Below are 22,506 nucleotides of genomic sequence, written 5' to 3' on the forward strand. Positions count from 1 at the left end.
TGATGCTGTATGTTCAATCTGGCCAGAAGTGATGCTGTATGTTGCTGGCCAGAAGTGATGCTGTATGTTCAATCTGGCCAGAAGTGATGCTGTATGTTCAATCTGGCCAGAAGTGATGCTGTATGTTCAATCTGGCCAGAAGTGATGCTGTATGTTCAATCTGGCCAGATGTGATGCTGTATGTTCAGTCTGGCCAGAAGTGATGCTGTATGTTCAATCTGGCCAGAAGTGATGCTGTATGTTCAATCTGGCCAGAAGTGATGCTGGCCAGAAGTGATGCTGTATGTTCAATCTGGCCAGAAGTGATGCTGTATGTTCAATCTGGCCAGAAGTGATGCTGTATGTTCAATCTGGCCAGAAGTGATGCTGTATGTTCAATCTGGCCAGAAGTGATGCTGTATGTTCAATCTGGCCAGAAGTGATGCTGTATGTTCAATCTGGCCAGAAGTGATGCTGTATGTTCAATCTGGCCAGAAGTGATGCTGTATGTTCAATCTGGCCAGAAGTGATGCTGTATGTTCAATCTGGCCAGAAGTGATGCTGTATGTTCAATCTGGCCAGAAGTGATGCTGTATGTTCAATCTGGCCAGAAGTGATGCTGTATGTTCAATCTGGCCAGAAGTGATGCTGTATGTTCAATCTGGCCAGAAGTGATGCTGTATGTTCAATCTGGGCCAGAAGTGATGCTGTATGTTCAATCTGGCCAGAAGTGATGCTGTATGTTCAATCTGGCCAGAAGTGATGCTGTATGTTCAATCTGGCCAGAAGTGATGCTGTACGTTCAATCTGGCCAGAAGTGATGCTGTATGTTCAATCTGGCCAGAAGTGATGCTGTATGTTCAGTCTAGCCAGAAGTGATGCTGTATGTTCAATCTGGCCAGAAGTGATGCTGTATGTTCAATCTGGCCAGAAGTGATGCTGTATGTTCAATCTGGCCAGAAGTGATGCTGTATGTTCAATCTGGCCAGAAGTGATGCTGTATGTTCAGTCTGGCCAGAAGTGATGCTGTCAATCTGGCCAGAAGTGATGCTGTTCAATCTCTGGCCAGAAGTGATGCTGTATGTTCAATCTGGCTAGAAGTGAAGTGCTGCTGTATGTTCAATCTGGCCAGAAGTGATGCTGTATGTTCAATCTGGCCAGAAGTGATGCTGTATGTTCAATCTAGCCAGAAGTGATGCTGTATGTTCAATCTGGCCAGAAGTGATGCTGTATGTTCAGTCTGGCCAGAAGTGATGCTGTATGTTCAATCTGGCCAGAAGTGATGCTGTATGTTCAATCTGGCCAGAAGTGATGCTGTATGTTCAATCTGGCCAGAAGTGATGCTGTATGTTCAATCTAGCCAGAAGTGATGCTGTATGTTCAATCTGGCCAGAAGTGATGCTGTATGTTCAATCTGGCCAGAAGTGATGCTGTATGTTCAATCTGGCCAGAAGTGAGTGATGCTGCCAGATGTTCAATCTGGCCAGAAGTGATGCTGTATGTTCAATCTGGCCAGAAGTGATGCTGTATGTTCAATCTGGCCAGAAGTGATGCTGTATGTTCAATCTGGCCAGAAGTGATGCTGTATGGTCAGTCTGGCCAGAAGTGATGCTGTATGGTCAGTCTAGCCAGAAGTGATGCTGTATGTTCAGTCTGACCAGAAGTGATGCTGTATGTTCAATCTGGCCAGAAGTGATGCTGTATGTTCAATCTGGCCAGAAGTGATGCTGTATGTTCAATCTGGCCAGAAGTGATGCTGTATGTTCAATCTGGCCAGAAGTGATGCTGTATGTTCAATCTGGCCAGAAGTGATGCTGTATGTTCAATCTGGCCAGAAGTGATGCTGTATGTTCAGTCTGGCCAGAAGTGATGCTGTATGTTCAGTCTTCAGAAGTGAATCTGTATGTTCAATCCAGAAGTGATGCTGTATGTTCAATCTGGCCAGAAGTGATGCTGTATGTTCAATCTGGCCAGAAGTGATGCTGTATGTTCAATCTGGCCAGAAGTGATGCTGTATGTTCAATCTGGCCAGAAGTGATGCTGTATGTTCAATCTGGCCAGAAGTGATGCTGTATGGTCAGTCTGGCCAGAAGTGATGCTGTATGTTCAATCTGGCCAGAAGTGATGCTGTATGTTCAATCTGGCCAGGTGTGATGCTGTATGTGCAATCTGGCCAGAAGTGATGCTGTATGTTAATCTGGCCAGAAGTGATGCTGTATGTTCAGTCTGTGTCCGTACCCTCACTGGGCAAATGTATCAGATTGTGGAGATAAATCTGTCATCGATTAGATGTTTGTAGGACATGACGATGTTCAGGGATGTATTTTGAAGCTTGGCTGTGACTTGTTATATTTGAAGTATAGTCCAGAATATCATTTTTGTTGTACCCAAAGTGGGGCCATCAATATGTCTAATTTACCAAGCAGCTCTTTGAAAGCAGAATGATTGATGAAATATTCACATTACTCTTCATCAAAGTGACACACACAATATGTCCGAGTATTGTCATTTTCATGAAATTGCACATTACATACTATTACATACTTCTCCTATTCCATATGTATTTTACACTCACTTGTACAAAGTCTGAAATAAAATCTCAGCATATACTGCTGTCTTGTTCCATTGCTTGAGTTAATCTGCGTATCACCCCACTGTGTTTGGATTAGATAGGCAATGGGTTTTATTTATCATGAGAAGTGGTTGTGCCTGGCAGGTAACCATTTTGGTAACATCCTGTTTTTCAAAGTGTTTTTTAGTGTATGTGAGGAGTTGAGTGGCCTGTCTCACAGTCCCTGAACCACATTATTTTCACTTCCTGCAATACTAAAGCTCTAAATGAAGCAAGTCAAAATTTCTCAGGTTCAGGTTCTCAATCTCTCTTCTCACTGGGGCTCCTTTTCAATTTAAAGTAATTGTTTATATCAAAATTCTATATATTCAGAGACTAAGCTTTAGTCTAGGGTGGGAGAAGCATTTTTCTCAGGCCTAAAACCTGGTTGACATTGGAGTACAATTTGTGTATCCCATTCCTGATATCATTCCTTGTATGATCGCTAGGGAAGAGGGGATCCACAAACCCAATACTTCTTGATCAAGAGAATTTGATCATGTGATTAGTGAGTATGACCTTGCTGGTTGCATCATACCCTGATCAGTGTGTCAAGTTAAGTAGGAAGGTCAGGGAGTACTTGTCATTACTAGAATTAACATTACGATTTCAGGTTCATTAGATGCAAACAACTATACAAAACCTCAAGGGCCTTCAACACCCCTCTACATCGAAGGCACCTGAGTGTGTGAATTGCTTTTCCAATAATGTATACCAAAACAAAGTCCACAAATAATTATGACCTGTACTTAGTAAAGGTCCGCTGGTCTTTCAGTCGTACGTTATGACAGTTTGTAGTTGTTTACCAGCCCTGCCTGGTTCCAACGACACCTGACCGCCTCCGTGGTGTAGTGGTTAGAGCGTATGCCCGGAGAGCGGAAGGTCGTGGGTTCGATCCCCGACCGCGTCCTACCAAAAGATGTTTAAATATGGTACTTGTTGGTCCCTGCCTGGCGCTCGGCATTAATGGGTACAACAAGGACTGGTCGGCCCGGAGTCAGTATAATGTGTCTGAGTGGGGTATTCATGCTTCACTGTGGCATGGTGTCTCAGTGAGCTAGCACTATAAACCCAGTCTGGGCTAGTACAAGCAGCCGCACATACATATACACACGTATGCACGTCGTCATATGAGGGAAATATTCTCAATCACGACGTTAAACCCAATTTCACCTCACCTCCAACGACACCTAAATACCCTGTAATAATATTATACAGGTAACACTCCTCGAGCAGCATGTGCCTTTGCCTTTCCCTAAAGATTCTTTCCCTATCTGGCAACAGTCGAGTCAGCACTAAGTTGTCAGTGAGAAAGCCTTGTTTTAAGCTCCTTCCAGCAACATTCCAGCAATATCACTGTAGGGGGGACATCAGAAATGGGCTTCACATATTGACGTCGTCATATGAGCGAAATATTCTCACGTACGACGTAAAACCCAATTTCACCTCACCTTCACATATTGTACCCATTAGGGAATCAAACCCAGGTGTATGGTGTCATTAGCAATTGCTTTAACCACTGAGCTTCTCCACAGCCCTATAGTTCAAGACATGGTAACATCATAAAGGGTGAAACCTCTCTGATGTGGGGACACAATAAAATATTGACCTGATGAAGAAGAATAAACTCTAAAATTTGTGTACCTCCTATTACAGAAATTGAAATCCATAAAGTTTCACCCTGTATGTGTAAATGCCATTCCGAGGCCTTATGGTAACATCAAATCAACAGTTTTGACACAGATATATACCAATGAGTGAATAAAAAAGGGAGAAATGGCAACATAACAAAACATTACAGGTGACACATAAATTTATTAAACATGTTAAAATATACATTATAGTTCCTTTGTACATAATTACAACATGGATCATGATTTCCAGTGGAAATGGTATTACTATATACACAACACGTAACTGCTCACAATTAAATACTAGCAGCAAGCACCTTCTTTCTGCCAAGGAAAACTCCACTTAACATTAATGTGATGAATATGCACCGAAATACACTTGGATTGACATAATGGACTTAAACACCAGTTGTATCTTGTCAAAAACTATCATTATGTTACCCAGCTGTAAATGAATCTGGGCCCCTATTCCACAAAGCCATCATATCACTAAGGCGATCGAACTCGCTAAGGCGATCAAATTAACTTATGACAGTCATAGTACTATGATCACATTATGGAACGGGCTCTGGGAATCATTGTGCCGTTGTCCAAAACAACCTTAGTGATATGCCGGTCTATGTCTATGTTAAGGTATGGGAGTATGATCACCTTAGGGCTAAGATAGATTTGTACAATGGCACCCTGATTTAAAGAATAAATCATACTGTTCTTCAGTTGATACCTTACACAAGAACTACTTGAGCTGTACTCTAGACATGTTTGTCAGTCCCTTTGTGTTAATATGTCGTGGGTGAAAGCTCAGTGCCACTATGTGACTCTATGCAAGATTTCAGTAACCCACTGTCATAATAGTTTACTTGTACTTTTTTCTCAGCAAAATTTTCTAACCATTTTCTAAGATATAGAGCAGGGAAATTAAGTAGTAATTAAAGACAGTGTTGATTCTAAAGTGCTTTCAACATTTCAATATACACAGCAAGAGTGAGTGAGTGAGTGAGTGAATGAGTTTAGTTTTTTTTACCCTTTTAGCAATATTTCAGCAATATCACGTCAGGGGACACCAGAAATGGGCTTCACACATTGCACCCATGTGGGGAATTGAACCTGGGTCTTTGGAGTGACAAGCGAACGCTTGAACCACTTCGCAACCCCACCACCCCTCAAAGCAAGACATGACGTGTTCTAAAGCCATTCATCCACAGCAAAGAATAAATAAGTCATATTTATATATTATTCTTGAAATCTGATTATCTGATCACCCAGTGAGCACAGCCCTGTACAAACCGTAAGGTTATGATGATATTATGTTCAATGTTAAAGTCAGTCTCAGGGCTGTACCGATTCTTAGATACCTACGATGTCATCTATATGTAGGTACAGATGACACTTAAATTGTCAGTTTGTGAGATCATGATGTTCTATAAATAGAACAAAAACTGATGGAGTTACCTGCGTAATGGTGGCAGTAAAATAGTGCCACCTGTAAGAATGGCAGAGAAGCAAGACAAGGTGATAGCATTATTGGAAATGCCTATTCAAACCATTTAGGCAAATGTTGGTTTGAATAGTATCCAAACAGATGCTGATTTATCGAGCAGTTGTGTCTACAGGAACACAACAATGATGTCAGTACACAATGTGGTATGGCGTAATACAAGCCATATTGCCATATTATCATAGAGTATGACCAGAAATTATTGAGAATTGACTTGACAAAATACTTACTGTTCACCTGTCTTTGAATCTGGAGTTATGTTCTGCTAATACTCACATTTAATATGTGAGTAATGAGTGAAAAAAAACAAAATTTACAATCTTTATATTCTCAATAATTTCTGGTTGTACTGTATTGCAAGCTCTCATACAATGCTTAGCTCTTCAGATCCTTTTAGAAATACAATTAATTGAAAACATATGTTCAGTTCTTGACATTTGCCTGTAAAGGATGTATGGGAGGGCAGAAGTGGAATGGTCCATGGGGGCTTCTCATCTACACACGTAAAGCATATCCGTGCAAAATCTTGTTCACCTTTACCTGTATGGATTAATATTTAGCAATCTCCATTTCCTCAAACGTGTACGTTATTACCACATTCCTATTTTAAAACAAACTGTGAAACTGTTGCCATGGTTACAAAAGCAAATCACAACATTATAATGATTATGTAAGGCTATTAAAACATCAGTATAGCATTGATAATATCATGTGTCCCAAAGGAACTCTCCAAGATCGCCTAGTATATAGTAAACTTGTAGCTGGTATCCATTATCTTTCTACTGAACACCTACACTCAAAGACACTACATTTTCAAAACATTAGAAGTATACTACTCAAATGAAGTTAAGAACATGATTGTTTCCTATAGCTAGGGCTATAGTGGAAGCTGTCTAAAAGCACTGGTTGGGGCGGTTTTGACAGATCAACTATAGTGGAAGCTGTCTAAACAACTGGTTGGGACTGAATAAATAATCCGGTTTTGATCAACAGTGGAAGCTACAGTGGAAGCTGTCTAAACCAGCACTGGTTGGGACTGAATAAATAATCCGGTTTTGACAGCGTGCCGGAATGTAGAGCTGACATGGTTACCTACAACTAGAACTAAACCAGTTTTATCACTCTCATATACATTGTTGTATAAGGTGGTACAAGTACACCCATACTGAACTAAGATTAAATTATCTTTGGCGGCAACCATGTAGTTTCAACACAGGATTACTGACTCCTTGCCACGCGCCGGATTAGACAGAGCTGATTACTGTATAAACACATATTCAGTTAGCTCATTTCATGCCGAGATCCGGAATTGACAGCTGCCAGATTGCAGAGCTTTTAAATGATGATAAATGTACTAGCCATGGACAGGACTGAGATTTTATGCCGATGTTGACAACTTGTCGGCTTGGACAGCTGCCGGTTTTCACAGCTTCCACTGTAATATGAAAGAATCATGTTCTTTACCTTCTTTTCAGTAGCACAAATGATAAGAGGATGTCTTTGAAAATTATTTGTCATAAATGCTGGTCAAGTAATTAAGACGTGTATGACGTGAGTTTGACTGCAATGACATGACTGTTCCCCACAAATTATGGTTTGTATACAAAAGTGACCTCATAGAAACATTAGCCATCAATACTGATCTTGATTAATGGCAAGAAGGAACTTCAGAAAGCAAACTCCTCCAAAAGAGATGAAATTCTCAGCTGCCATATAAGCGAAAAGTGTCATGAACACCATCCACAATCACACCTCCAACTCGGCGGCAATGTCGCACAGGAGATCTCCGTTTTGAACATGCAACATTCAGTGAAGATTCTTATCCGACATAAACGAAAGCAAACTTCCACTGTGTAAGAAGTGAATGATGACCCTTGGCTTCAGCTAGGCAAAGATCAGATTTGGCACTGCCATTATAAATAAGTCTGATATACAGAATGGCGGCATAGTCATTTGGGATCTTCAATGACTCCTTTGGCAATGTCTGTCATTTTGGGATATTTCACCTTCTTCTTGTCAAGTTCCTCTTGTGCCCATAGCAACAGTTTCAAGAGATTGGCCAGTCTGGGAGTGGAATCGGATTCAAGGATGGCAGCATTCAGTTCACTGGCAACCTGGTGTAAAAAGTGAATTAGAAAAATGTCATGGACATAGAATGGAAGAATGATGAATGAATGTTCAAAGTTCCAGATTTCACATAGCATTTTGCTCGTTTGTTTTTTAATGCTGCACAATTTTCCACCAATATGATGGCGGTCTCTGAATAAATGAATCTGGAACAGACAATCCAGTGATCAACATCATGAGTATTGAATGAGTAAGAAATTGGGATACGATGACATGTGTCAACCTAGTCAGTGAGAATGACCACCCAACCCTGTTAGTCGCCTCTTACGACAAGCATGTGTTACTAAAGACCAATTTTAACCCGGATGTTCACAGGTCACAATCATAGCAATTACACAAATAATGCTAAAAATTCTAGGATGGAAACAGAGTTCAAAATTAACGCTGGTCCTTAGGCCCAAAGCCAACTGAAAACCACTTGGACCCACAGCTTTGTTTTCTGCTGGTCGTCATGGCCGACAGCTTTTTCATCCCCAATAACTAAGAGCATTATTTCCATATTAAAATATAGGACCTATACATTCTGATCAGGTCCCACAACTTTTTATGGTTCTGGGTCCTTAGGGCATGCAGCTTTCAGGGTTAAGAGCAAACACTGGATGGAAATAACATCTCATCTGGACTGGTTTAAAGTTATTCCATGTCACACTCAGCAATATCCCATTCATATCACAATGGTCTCAAAATGAAAAAAAAAATGTATAAGGAATGTTTGAATATTAATGACCCACGGCAACAACCATAGTGAATGTTTTACACCACGGTCAACATTATTCCATCTGTACATAAGCAACCTCTTAAACCACCAGTGACAACCTTTCACCAGCCTAGTCAGCCTCCCACTTTGTGTTCAAATCATTATATTCATCTACCACATACAATTATATACTCATAGAAACAAATAAGGGAACACATGAAAGTAAAAGTGTTCCTTTATTAATTTCCAGAATTTCACTCACAGTGCAAGCATACCTTGTGAACAGAATAAAGGAACACGTGTACACCCATGTGTTCCCTAATTTGTTTCCATGAGTATAGATATGGGGTGGCCTACAGCCTCTCACCCAGTGACTGTGGACAACTCCATGGTCCAAGTTAGGAAATGTCCCAAATTGATACAGCTATTTCTTCCCCTGTTTCTTACCTTCTGTCTCTGAGATGGATGTAGCAGTTCTCCGAAAGGTGAGTTCTCGGGGTCCTCAAAGGCCAGCAACGCCAGCGTCCTCTCCAGCTCGACAAAACCTCCGGGTTCTCCTCGACTCGCTCTGCCAGGTGGGTCTGGGCGTACTCCAGGGCACCCTCTACGTCCTTCTGTCTCACCAGCTCAATCAGCTTCTGTTGCTGTTGACAAAGTACAGATTAGAGTCAGAATGAACACTTGTGAATCAACTATCCTCGTCTTGACTCTTGGCATTATTTTCAGTAGATTTTAGAGAATACCAGATGTCATGTAAACAAGATATCTCATTCTTTGTCTGTGTCTTGTTTGGAAGGGAAGAGGAACAGTTTGATACACTCTCTGAGTGACACTGACTGCCACAAAAAGTTTACATCAGACTGTTTTGTTTGTTTGTCATTTAATGCCGCACACAGTGGTCTCTAAATAATCTGGACCAGACAATCGAGTGATCAACAGCATCACCATCGATCTATGTAACTGAGATACGATGACATGAATCAAGTCAGCAAGTCTGACAAGCCTCTTAAGACAAGTATGAGTTGCTGAAGACAAATTCTAACCTGGATCTTCACGAGTACATCAGATGCTCTACCCCCTTGAAATATGCCTACAGCTTATATGAATGTGCAAGCATCCCAATATGTTTATTTTCTGTGGTAAATGATATGGTGGTGAAACATATATGTAGCCTCCATGACAGTCAACTAGCTCCCACACTGCAGACACCACATCCCCATTGGCCAAACACCGCAATGAGTGAGTGAGTGAGTTTAGTTTTATGCTGCACTCAGCAATATTCCAGTCTGGACCAGACAATCTAGTGATCCCCATTGGCCAGACACCGCAATGAGTGAGTGAGTGAGTTTAGTTTTATGCTGCACTCAGCAATATTCCAGTCTGGACCAGACAATCTAGTGATCACCATTGGCCAGACATCACAATAATAGGTGATGGGGATACTCCCTGCTTTGACCGCCTCCGTGGTGTTGTGGTTAGAGCGTCCGCCCGGAGTGCGGAAGGTTGCGGGTTTGATCCCTGACCGCGTCATACCAAAAGACGTTAAAATATGGTACTTGTTGGTTCCTGCCTGGTGCTCGGCATTAATGGGTACAACAAGGACTGGTCGGCTCGGAGTCAGTATAATGTGTCTGAGTAGGGTATTCATGCTTCACTGCGGCTTGGTATCTCAGTGGGCTAGCACTATAAAACCAGCTGCACATACACATACACACGCATGCAAGTAGTCATATGAGCGAAATATTCTCAAGCATGACGTTAAACCCAATCTCACCTCACCTCACCTCACATTCCCTAGTAGTCACTAACCTGCAGCCTGAAGTAAAGATATCTGTCATTATCTAACAACTCTGGGTACAGATTGTTGACTAGTGAGATTGCTTCATGGACGTGTCCATTCTGTATGGCTTCACGGATCTTGATGCGATCGTCTAACTCGTCCAGGTCGACAGATGGTTGGATGCCAGATTCCAGACGGAATTTCTCTGCTGCCTCCTTGAATCCCTCTGAAGAATAATTCACATTCATAATCAAAACAAGCTTATGACATTAAGGACAGAAACAATGCTTTTTGATACCTCTTGAAACGCTTATCTCAACACATAAAGGGGGGATAATTTCACTGATCTTCTATTGTCTCCCTTTGATTGCTGTCATCTGACATTTCACTGCTCTCTTTCATTTCACTCATTGCAAACAGTGTAATAAATATCAATACACCTTCCAATACACTACAGATGGTACCCTTCCTGTATCCATTTATATGAGAATGGTTAACAATATCACAGTTACAGATGAGGTAGGTGAGCTGGGCTTTACAGCACACTTACCAGTACTGGCACTATCTACCAAGAATGGTTATAAAGCATAGTTTTTAACTCTGAATCTTTGGCAAAATAAGATATGATTTTAAAATTTCAATGAATTTGATGATGATTATAAAGAATTCTGAGTTGATATCACAATATGATTTACTTGCTTGTAAATCATAAATGTGAACGGCTTTGTGTCATTATCTGTAAGTCAGTTTTAGTTAAGTGACATATATATTCCAGGGATACAAATATCTTTGTCAACATCAACAGGCAACTCATAAAGATGTTTTGGTAGAAAAGTGTGCCAACAAGATGAGTACTTCCATCTTCAGTTAATGTTTTTTACTGTGCAAAAGTAAATTTATATCCGGCCTCACAAAGTAGACATTACCACAAAGTATTTGATATTTTGCTGTTGAAAATGTCCTTCCGACAGCAGGAACTTATTCTTTATGTGAGTATGGTATCACTTCACTTTTAGAAGTAGTCCAGCAGTATCTCAAATGGAAGATCAGAAATGGGCTTTACGTAATCAACTCAGTAAGTAAACTTAGGCTCAGTATTATTCTTTACACTGCTATACTGAGTCTAACAAACCCTAGTAGAAGGAATTGAACCCACTACTGCACATTTTCAATAAAGAGTTCAGTAAACTATGGCCATAATGAACTCAAAGGGACCCCTCATATGTGTCATTTTAACCGTAGTTAGTTATGCCATTTTGACTCACAAATCCTTCAATTTGGTGCGAGTTTTATAACCATAGTTATGAGATACCCTCCTTCTCTAAGTGGCATTTAGAGGCTGGTATGATGAAGACAAACATCTTATATGGATAGACTGACTGACTGAGTTTGGTTTTACGCCGCTTTTAGCAATATTCCAGCAACATCACGGCGGGGGACACCAGAAATGGGCTTCACACAATGTACCCATGTGGGGATTCGAACCCGGGTCTTCGGCGTGACAAGCCAACGCTTTAACCATTAGGCTACCCCATCGCCCCTTTATGGATAGAATACCTCTGTATTGCAATAGATGACCAAGACACCCATCAATTCGGCGGGTTTGTTAGTTATGCCCATATTGTTATAAACAGTTTACTGTACCTGTAACGAGATAGTTCATGATGAGCTTGTTCATGTCTGCCCGAGTGATGTGAATATCCTGGAGTTTCTCCAGCCACTCTTCCTTTGTTACTTCTTCTGAACCCTTGTCCGTGCCAAGATTCATCTTAAGTCTTCTCACTGGACCAACAAAACAGGAAATCATGTATGTCCTCGAAACTGATTGATTGAGGACAGGCATATCACGTTTATCGTGTTTAGGATTCTATTCAAAATTAAGTGAAAGTAAAAAAGTCCTTGTTGTGATCTTCTGTCAAAAAGCGAAGCCTAAAGGAGTCCACAGATTCCAATGAGTGTGTTTAGTTTTACGCCTCACTCTGCAATATATAGAGGTGGTCTGTAAATAATCAAGTCTGGACCAGACAATCCAGTGATCAGTGAGCATCACTCTACCAGGTATGTAACGGGGATAAGATGACACGTGTCAACCAAGTCAGCAAGCCTAACCACCCAATCCCGTTAGTCGCCTCTTACGGCAAGCATGGGTTACTGAAGACCAATTCTTTGCGGGTTCCATCAGAGGCTAAAAACACACTATCAAATAAGTCATCAAATTAGACAACTCATTCCATTTGGTCACCTCTTGCAACCAGCGAAAGTTCTTGGGGAATTTGTCTAACCAGGAACTCCAACAGCTTGGAGATAATTTAAGAATTTTTTGTTCCTTACATGTCATAGAACCCTGACAGAATAACTATTATCTTACCTTCATGTAAAATACTTTAATTTCATTGGTCAATGACGGTTTAACAACATTTAAAACTCCCAGGAGGGTGACAACTGGAAAAAATATTACCCGCTGCCACGGTAACCGCTCAGCTCTCCGCTGAGAAGCTGAAGCTCTAACAATCGTATGATGTCATAATATGATGCATGCCGTTCCCGGAGTTTGAAAAACGTTCGATCAGCTGTTCACTTTGTACAGATTTATTTTACCGACTTTCACTGCTTTATTTAAGCTATTTATACATTGAGTGGTTTGAACACTCAGCTGAAACATAATTAACAATTTTTATAGCAGTTTTATGCTTGTCAGAATATGTTTCACTGATGTTAAAAATCCAGTCGAGAGGCAGACAGCATTTTGTTTGCATGTCATATAGTTGGTAGCGATCTTTAACATAAAATAAAATGATACTTTGTACATTTAACATGCCTGTAAGATAAATATGTTGTATGCTACTCCCTCGGGTAATACGGTCTGATGTACGCCTCTTTGTAGCAGTGTCATACCTCGCCTACCAGCTCGGGTGACACTGCTACATAGAGGCGTACATCAGACCGTATTACCCTCGAGAGAAGCAAACAACTTATATTGTAAATACAATAAGTACTGCATTATTTATTGGTGAGTGCACATTTAACAACATAAACATAGCCAAATGTTTCTTAGTTTACAGAATTTCTTTAGTAAAGAGCTGATTGGTAGTTTAATTGCCACAATAAGACACAAAACAAACAGGTTAGTAGTATGGGTAAACACAATATGGAACCAGATTGATGTGGTTTACAGAACATGAATTAGAATTACTTTTAACTTATCGACAGGCAGTTGTTAAAAATGTATGAGGTGAAATAGTTGCATGAACAGCATCAAAGTTCTGTTCGAACCAGGTATGGTCAGTGGACACATTCACATTCACATAATAGCAGAAATGTAAAATTATATATATTATCAGTATCACAGGATCATATGTCATGATATTTGAACAATCAAAGAATTATGGGGAGGGTCTGTGCCTTTGACATTGCTGAACTGTGCAGCAACCACTGTTGATATGGGAGTTCATACAGTATCAATGTTTTGTTTTATTTGAAGAAATAATCTTATGGTAAACATACTGAAAGATTTGCATGATATGTTTCATTACAGATGTAGAGATGAGATGTAGATACTATTGTATACATAATGAGGTCACAAACATGCTGAAAACATCTCGACTGTCATCATAATCTGCACACAAAGTCTATTTCAGTGCACCTCCCCAAATAAAACAAACAAACAAACTAAAAAAACCCAGCAAGGTACACGGTACAATGACACGGAGTAATTATCCAAGGTAGATTTCTTCACAAATCACCGCCTCCGTGGTGTAGTGGTCAGAGCGTCCGTCTGGAGAGCGAAAGGTCGTGGGTTCGATTCCCCGACCGCATCATACCAAAAGACGTTAAAATATGGTACTTGTTGGTCCCTGCCTGGCACTCGGCATTAATGGGTACAACAAGGACTGGTTGGCTCGGAGTCAGTATAATGTGTCTGAGTGGGGTATTCATGCTTCACTGCGGCATGGTATCTCAGTGAGCTAGCACTATAAAACCAGCTTAAGTCTGGGCTAGTACAAGCAGCCGCACATACACATACACACGCATGCACGTCGTCATATGAGCGAAATATTCTCAAGCACGACGTTAAACCCAGTTTCACCTCTCCTCACCTCATGTACAAATCTGTATACACTATTCAAATACAGACATTAGGCATACATGAGTTCTATCACAGTGCATAATGCCTGGACAGATGCAATTTGCAAATTAAAAGTCACATGAAACAGAGTTCCTTAAAGATTCACTTATTGGTTTAAAAACTGTGGCAATATCCACAGTTCATGATAACAGGCGAGTTAATATTACCAATGATATGCCTCTTGTTCTCAACACAGAACATGCAGTGTGAGAAAATTAAATGGGGTCAGAAAGAAACAGTTCAGAATAGGTAAATAGTTAAAACTTACAAGCGTTCATGTGCACTGTAAAACAAGATGATATCTGATTAGCAATAAACATGATAACAAATACAGAAACAATGCTGGGCAGAGTACTCTGACAACCTGTTTTTATTGATGATGAGTGTGTGAGTGAGTGAATGAGTTTAGTTTTACGCCGCTTTTAGCAATATTCCAACAAAATCACAGCGAGGGACACCAGAAATGGGCTTCACACATTATACTAATGTAGGGAATTGAACCCAGGTCTTTGGTGTGACGAGCAAACGCTATAATAACCACTTGGCTACCCTACTGGTCCATTTAATTGATGAAATTCAATTGTATGAACAAGGTTAGTTTGCAGATTGTGTCCAGATAGAATTCCACAACAATTACTCTGGTAATAGACTCTCATTTAATATCAAACTTTTGTAATTTACAATTTTTTCATACAGTTTTACACAACAATCTTGGTTCCATTTGTGTTGTTTAGCCACCTCTCTTAATAAATCAGATTTATTTGTCACCATTTTACCACCACACTAACAAATCTTTGCAACACATGCTGCCAAAATTAGTTATGCATTCAAACTATTCACATCGAGAATAGTTTTATATCTATCATTCTTCAGTCTGTATGGCATAAGCTTTCAGTACATAATTATGTTTCAAAACGAAGAAAGATAAACATTCTTAATATCAAGGTTTGTAGAACTTGGTATTTATGCTTTAGTCAAAGTATTCATAACATATAATTTCATAGAGTTCCAAAGGATTCCCATATAAACATAATAAACAAATCCAAAACATGTCTCATAATGCACGAAAACTGAGGTACAGTGGCTGAGCATATCCTGAATTGAATAAACACTGACTTATCGCGTTTCAATCTCAGTCGCTCATTAGTATTTTTGATAACTATGTTTTCATATATCTTCCAATCAACAACGTATAGATTAGATATTTACACAGATTCTTACCAAACCAATATACACCTCCACTCGCGAACCAAAACAAAAGTCTCCCCAAACCGGAAGCGCCTAACACGCACCTGCAACTTCCGGTATATTAAAAATATATGAGAAATGCGTTACCGGCACATGTAAATTATATTCTCTTTTAACTGACAGATTTATATACATATAATCTAATGGTGGGTGTAACCACAAAACTCGTAATTACCGTTTCTTAATTATTTTCAGGTATACACTTCTTTCTGTCACTGAATATTATATGCTATTTCCTTGACGCCTAATATCAAGAGTAAACGTTATATACGGGTTTCTGCCGAAGATCTAATTGAAGTTTCATTTCCGTAAGTACTTCCAATTTGTAAATATGTAAACGAAAATACTGTTTATGATAGGCAGCTATATGAATATCATAGGGGCGTTTAAGATACAAATCTGAAATATCACATAAACATAGAATGTTAAAGCGCTTAAATTCTCTCAATATGTTTAAGACTTTAAAAGACGTTTAAAACCAAAGGCTGGACAGTTCAAACTATGAAAACGTAATGGTGATACTTCAAACACATTTTACAGCGTCTGCGATATTTGTTTTTTTTGTTTTTGCTTTTTTTTTTTTGCCTTAGGTGTATTTCATATGCACGAAGCAGTTGGTATCAGTCCAAATAGATTCCTCACACAGTCGCATGCAGTCGCGTGTAGGACTCCAAGGGTTACAATTAAAGTCCAAGTAAATGTGACATAGGATCAGTAAATTCCTTGGAAGTTTTCACACCGTTTGCAGAGTCTTCTGACGCAGGATTTCATCATCGATATATTGGGATATATAGCTGTTAACAACATGAGTTTTATTCAGTGACATTAATTGAACATGGATAATTGGTGAGTTGATATCAGTTTGGAATCTCTCCTAGTTTAGTTCATGAGACGATCCCTTTTCGTATAACATCACTAATCCTAATCCCCTACAGGCTGCCTGCACAGTGAGGATAAACCATTCAGTCATGTCAGCGAGTCTGTCTACCTAATCCCGTTATTAGCCTCTTGAAACAAATATGGGTTGCTTAAGACCAATTCTAACCGGATTTTAATTCATGGGAATAGGTGGGCTTCTGCAACAATTATTCCCACAAGAATGAAAACATTACCAAATAACGAAAACCTAACAAACAATATTTTAATTTGGAATGAGAGTACATGTGTCTCACTGCCTGTTTATAGCATTATAAACATAGCTCACGGTCTGTTCGACAATATTGAACATATACACATCATTATTTTAAATTATTATCTGCGGTGCAGATAAACCACGATGTAAATTATTATTATTTACTATAGGATATTTATACAGCGCGCATATGCTCAATGCGCTAAATAACAAGGCTTCGAATCGACCGGATGAGATTTCTATGGCACGCTCTCAGAAAGCCTTGTTTTCATGGAAACAACAGTCGTTAGTACTGAAACGAGTGCATGAAAACTAATCAAAGCTTTGTATCGTGGATAGGTCGTGGATAAAATAACTTGACATTGTATTTTCATGTCCATATACATGTGCAGCATTACAAAAGAGTCCTCAAAATAACGACAAACAACGGGGACAAGCAACATTAATCGTACACATTACTGTCGAATAATTTTGTCGAATAAGCGATGCAATATGAATGCATTTAGGTAAACACATGTATATAATCTTTTTAGATACTTCTGGGGACTGAAAAACCACATTATTTCCATGTTTGAACTTTCATCACTGTGTTCCAATATGGATTATTTTCTTGTTAGTCCACAAAAGCGGGATGTGAAACAGTCAGAACCAAAGGTAATATTTTCGGACTCTTAGTTGTTCAAGACATGGTTCACATAATATGTTGATTGCTCCAGTGGTGACTGCAGATCGTTGGTATATTCACACTTTAAATTACTTTCAGTGATCAATACACCAGGCTTGGTAGCCTTCCTGGAGATTGTACATAAAGGCCGGTAACTCCTGTAGGTCAAGAAACGCATTCAGAATCTGGAGGACGGTCTGCTGAATAATTCTTGCTTTTGCGCTAGTTATATCCACAATAACCGATTTTGTTTAGTGAAAAACCATAAAGTGTACTAGGGATGTTTATCGGATAAACATGTTGTAAACAGTGTTCATAAATAATATGCAAGCACAATTGTATCAGAGGATTAATTACAGAAATAGTTGACCTGTAAATAGTACATATCTTGGTACGCCAATATGGCGGTCTCGATGTGTTTTGGATTTCCGAACTATGTCAAATAGACATTCTATCTATTCTTATATTGGACTACCTGCCTCAATTAGGTGCCAACGATGGCTGAAAGGTAAGCAAGGGTCTACATTTTCTCTGATCACCTAAACGACCGATTAATAGCCAGCAAAGCCTTGCCGATCCCCCCCTAGCATTCTCGTTCATCCACTTGCCAACCCAGCCGTCAACCACCCACTTACAAACCGGGGAACAACCACTGTGCACATTGTTGTGTTTTGTGGTATGGTATGAAACTACAGGTACTAAGGCCATGTCCATAGTCGTTTCTTATAGGGACGCTATTTGCCTAGACATTGGTGCTTCCTTTCATAGACAAACGGTGGGCGGAAGTGGTGCCAATATCGTCCCATTCTTCGCGGTTGACAGATCGGGTCATGTCACATGTACATTTCAGTTTAACAGAAAAGTACATCTAAAATGATTTTATTCTGTGCAGATGAACAGTGTATTCCTGTCTTTAAACTGTATGAAGAGTTGTAATGTTATTTTTATTATTGTTATCTCACAATAATAACATAAACTGTAACCTCAGAACGAATTCAATGTCCTACCTGTGATGTCTTCTTTTGTGATGAACAAAGATTGATTGGCACACTTTAAAACATAGCTTCATTATATTCAGTATATTCCCCATGCATAATCACTTTATTACTCACACTAATTACTCATGTCATTTAGCGCATCCTCAGCAGATAACGAGATAAGCATCTAATTATCAGATTATGTAGGAAATTAGGGGCCAGAATTAGCAATCTGGGTACAGTGGGAGCAATTATAGATTTTATGTGGATTGCAATTGATGATCAGTGTGTGTATACCTGTTAATCGAGGTCAGTAGCAATTGATTACTTTATCTTATTGACTATTGAGTTAGCATGTCTGTTTTGGTGTGTCTTTCAACCATGACCATTAATCCCTTTCTATCAGTAGACAAATTAAGATTGTTGATCAGTGATATCATGAAGAGGAATATGTGTTTTCAAATGAAATCCTGCAAAATTGGTCATTCTTTGGACTGACCTCTTAAAATAAAACAATATTTATAAAAGTTCTTGATTTGGAACAAAAAAACTGTTGATACACAGGCATCCACACTTAGCCCGTTTATTTATATATTAGCTTAAGATGAAGACAGAACTGAATCTAGAAATGATTGCATCTTCAGGATTCTTTACATCTGATCTTGTGGTTATTGTTATGGGTAATAAGTGATGAAGGATTGCTGATAGTAATATTGAGATGTAATAAAGGATTAGCTCCCTTTACCCCTCGTGAATATTTCCTTTGAGTCAACCTTTTTATGGAATATTTTGATAGCATGTAAGGCATGTGGTCCACACATCATCAATCAATGACATGGAGCAGTACATGGTGCTGGGATTCATGCACTAATCAATAACCCATGCCGGAATGTTTTCACTGTAAATTGCAAACTGCACGAGTAAGCATTTTATCATCTCATAAATATTTAAAATTCAATATCAGCTTTCCAACATTAAATGTTTTAAGCTGGAACAAAATGTGAAAAATGTCAATTGTGTGATCATTGGATGACAGATTAATTATTCTTGTAATATACATGATGTCACTTTTCACCATGTCTTACTTCAGTACGTGATTGAAATGTACGCCAGTGAAAGTAACGCCGTCAGCAGTATAGTGGACAACTGAAAGTATATATACTTTGTATTTTTACCACAGGGAATAAATGACACTGAAGCAGAGAAATAATTGGGCAAATATTCTGAAATAGAATAGAAAAACGTCTTTCAACAGCTTCACTGACTGAAATAATAGTACAGGATGATAAAATAGAAACAAGTTGAGGAAATACTCAGTGAACTATGCATTGGCCTTTCTATAAATAAGTGGTTAAATATGTGTACATATTGACTCAGTGCTCAAATCCTAGCTTGACATGTAAATATAGGCCTAAAAGTGTAAACTAAGTTTTTTCATGGTTTAAATAGTTCCAGTGATTACTAGTTTGTATTGTTTTGCTGAGGCATGGTGTTGGACATGCAGGCTTTGGTACTGGTAGTGGTACCATGACTCGGCCATATTTAGCTGACTGTTGTCTTGTTAATGTATCTAGGATTGACTACGTGTAAACTAGTTTTGAGCCAGGAGAGTTTGGGATGGTGCTGGTGGGAGATTTAGGTATTGAAGCTGATGACGTGGTCTTTGATAAGGATGGTGATAATAAAAATAATGTTGGCAGCAAGGGATAAATATTAAATTATTCGTAAAGCTGTCCATGTATGTTTGTAGTCTTATGTTCAACGTTTAATCAATTTATGGAATCTCACTTTATAAACATGTTTGATCAGGGTTGGAAATAACTTTAAAATTGCTAGTGTACTCCGGTACAGTGGCACATGTAAAATCACTTGCCCTGATATGTTCTCCACTATACCGTCCGTTTTCTTGCCGATTTTTTAAATAAACAACATTATTAACATTGGAAAGTCAACTGGACACCGGTACAGCGTGATATACAAATTTGCTTGCCCGACAGAAAAAACCAATGGACTCGGACATCGGGCAATTGGTTATTTCCACCCCTGTTGATTGTTGTTTGATGCCACAGTCAGAAATGTTCTAGCTATATGACGACAGTCTGTAGAAATTGAGTCTAGATCAGACAAGTCAGTGATCAACATAATGAGCATCAATGAAATTAAGATATGACATGTCAACCAAGTCAACGAGCCTGACCACCTGATCCTGTTAGTTGCCTCTTCTAGTTCTAGACAAGCATGACTTGCTGAAGACCAAGTCTAACACAGATATTCATTGAAACACTAGATTTCTGGATATTGGACTTTGATAACAGACACATAACATGTTCAGAAACATTCTGAACTTGGTTGTATTTGTGCCAGTGTTTTCTATAAAAAATTTCCTCTGTCTCATATCTTTCAGTTAGTTATCTATTTTAGAACAGGAAATAAGAAAGGCATTTCATGTATTCAAGAACAATGCCAAAATAAACACTGGCATGAAATATGGTAGATTCTTGGAGATGGCACATAAACACATGACTCTAGAGACATCTCAAGACTGTCAGCCTCTGAGGCACGATGCTTGCCCTAGATTCCGTATTAATTGATCTCCTGGTTAGATCTCCTAAGAATGGAAGTGGTCTATCCGACCCACTTAGAATGGAAGCGGTCTATATCCCACTGATACAGTGTCTGTTAATGCATGACTAATAGACATCACGGTTCTCAGTGGATGCCAAGGCTTGGGACTGTCGGTCACAAATACCTGATACGCCATTGCCAGACTTCCTATGTCATGAAATATCATCACACTCACAATTCCTTTTTCGGGTGAGTTAATTTCTAAAGTTGTTTATATTTTGTCATGGTTTAAGTTTGGCTGGTGTCTCTGAGGATCTGTTGTATTTTTTACGAGAGGGTTGTTTTCATAATTTATTAACGGTAGCCCTTCTCTGAGTAATGAGATTACTCCTGCTGGGAAATATGGATCGATTATGTTCAATGCATTGAGAGATTAAGAGTAGAAAGCTTTGTGTATTTTGCTTTGATTGAATGACATTATGATCAATTATTTTAGGGTTATGACAAGAACAACATTGAACAGTTGATTATGAATTCTATTGAAGTTAAATAGCCTTAATTGATGAATCGATAGTTGAAATGAAAATTAGACATGTAAAAAGATGGTTATGGTTAATTGATAATTGTTTGAATAATGTAATTGTTTTTTGCATTTTGAAACATAATGCAGTTATTTATTAAGATTATGTATAATGACATCAAACATGCTTGGGTTGCATGATAAAAATTGATGTTATTAATTCAGGAGTAGAAATAGATTAGTATATTTGCTTGGCTACAAAATTGATCCGTTACAGAGTTGCCATCTACCTTATGGTAAAATTTATTTCATGTCATTTAATGACTGTAAGGATATGTTACTATTCCGTCCAGTGTTTTTCCAGTTTAGACTAGTAGGGCTGGCTAAAAAGATCTATGTCAGAAATACCATTGAGAGGAAGAATTATCGTCGATGAAATAGGATTTTAATTTGCCATAATAGACTTGTGCAGAAGATGGAATGCAACCTTCCATTCATGACTGACCGACTGAATACACTCTACTTCATTTCATTTTTATTCAAAGTTACTGTATCGATATTGGTGATATTTATCAATAAGTTGAACCAAATTTTAGGAACAGTTATTGATCTTTAACATCTGTATCGATAACCAGCCCTATAGACTAACAGACTATGTTAATTTTAAATGGTGTCAAGGACACTTTAATGATTTGATTTTGCATTGTTTCAGATTATCAAAATGTAGGGAAATGTTACATATTACATGAAAGTATTTCATATACAAAACAAATTTGGTTTTGTTGAAATGTACTTTGTGCCTCAGAGTAGACTTTGGACCAGATAGTAAGATTGTTTGGAAATGTAAAGGTTTAATTAACTTGAAACTAGAGGAATGTTCTCTTTGACATGTTTTCACTGTTATGTCAATCATATTTAAAAAATCGGTTGTATGAAAAAGGATCTGTTTGC

General features: G+C 38.8%; 1 protein-coding gene across 1 annotated transcript; it reads right to left on the reverse strand.

Moving 5' to 3' along the window:
- Positions 1 to 6,637: 6,637 nt before the first annotated feature.
- LOC124260451 (glucose-induced degradation protein 8 homolog) lies at positions 6,638 to 15,724 on the reverse strand. Its single transcript, XM_046694776.1, is given in 7 exon segments — positions 6,638 to 7,833; positions 8,991 to 9,082; positions 9,085 to 9,187; positions 10,353 to 10,549; positions 11,968 to 12,105; positions 14,718 to 14,732; positions 15,671 to 15,724. Coding segments are annotated over 6 exon segments (705 nt in total). The 5' UTR covers positions 14,728 to 14,732; positions 15,671 to 15,724; the 3' UTR covers positions 6,638 to 7,668.
- Between the last annotated feature and the right edge of the window lie 6,782 nt (positions 15,725 to 22,506).

Source organism: Haliotis rubra, unplaced genomic scaffold, assembly GCF_003918875.1.
Source record: "Haliotis rubra isolate DU_JTF1 unplaced genomic scaffold, ASM391887v1 Scf763, whole genome shotgun sequence".
Lineage (NCBI taxonomy): Eukaryota > Metazoa > Mollusca > Gastropoda > Lepetellida > Haliotidae > Haliotis > Haliotis rubra.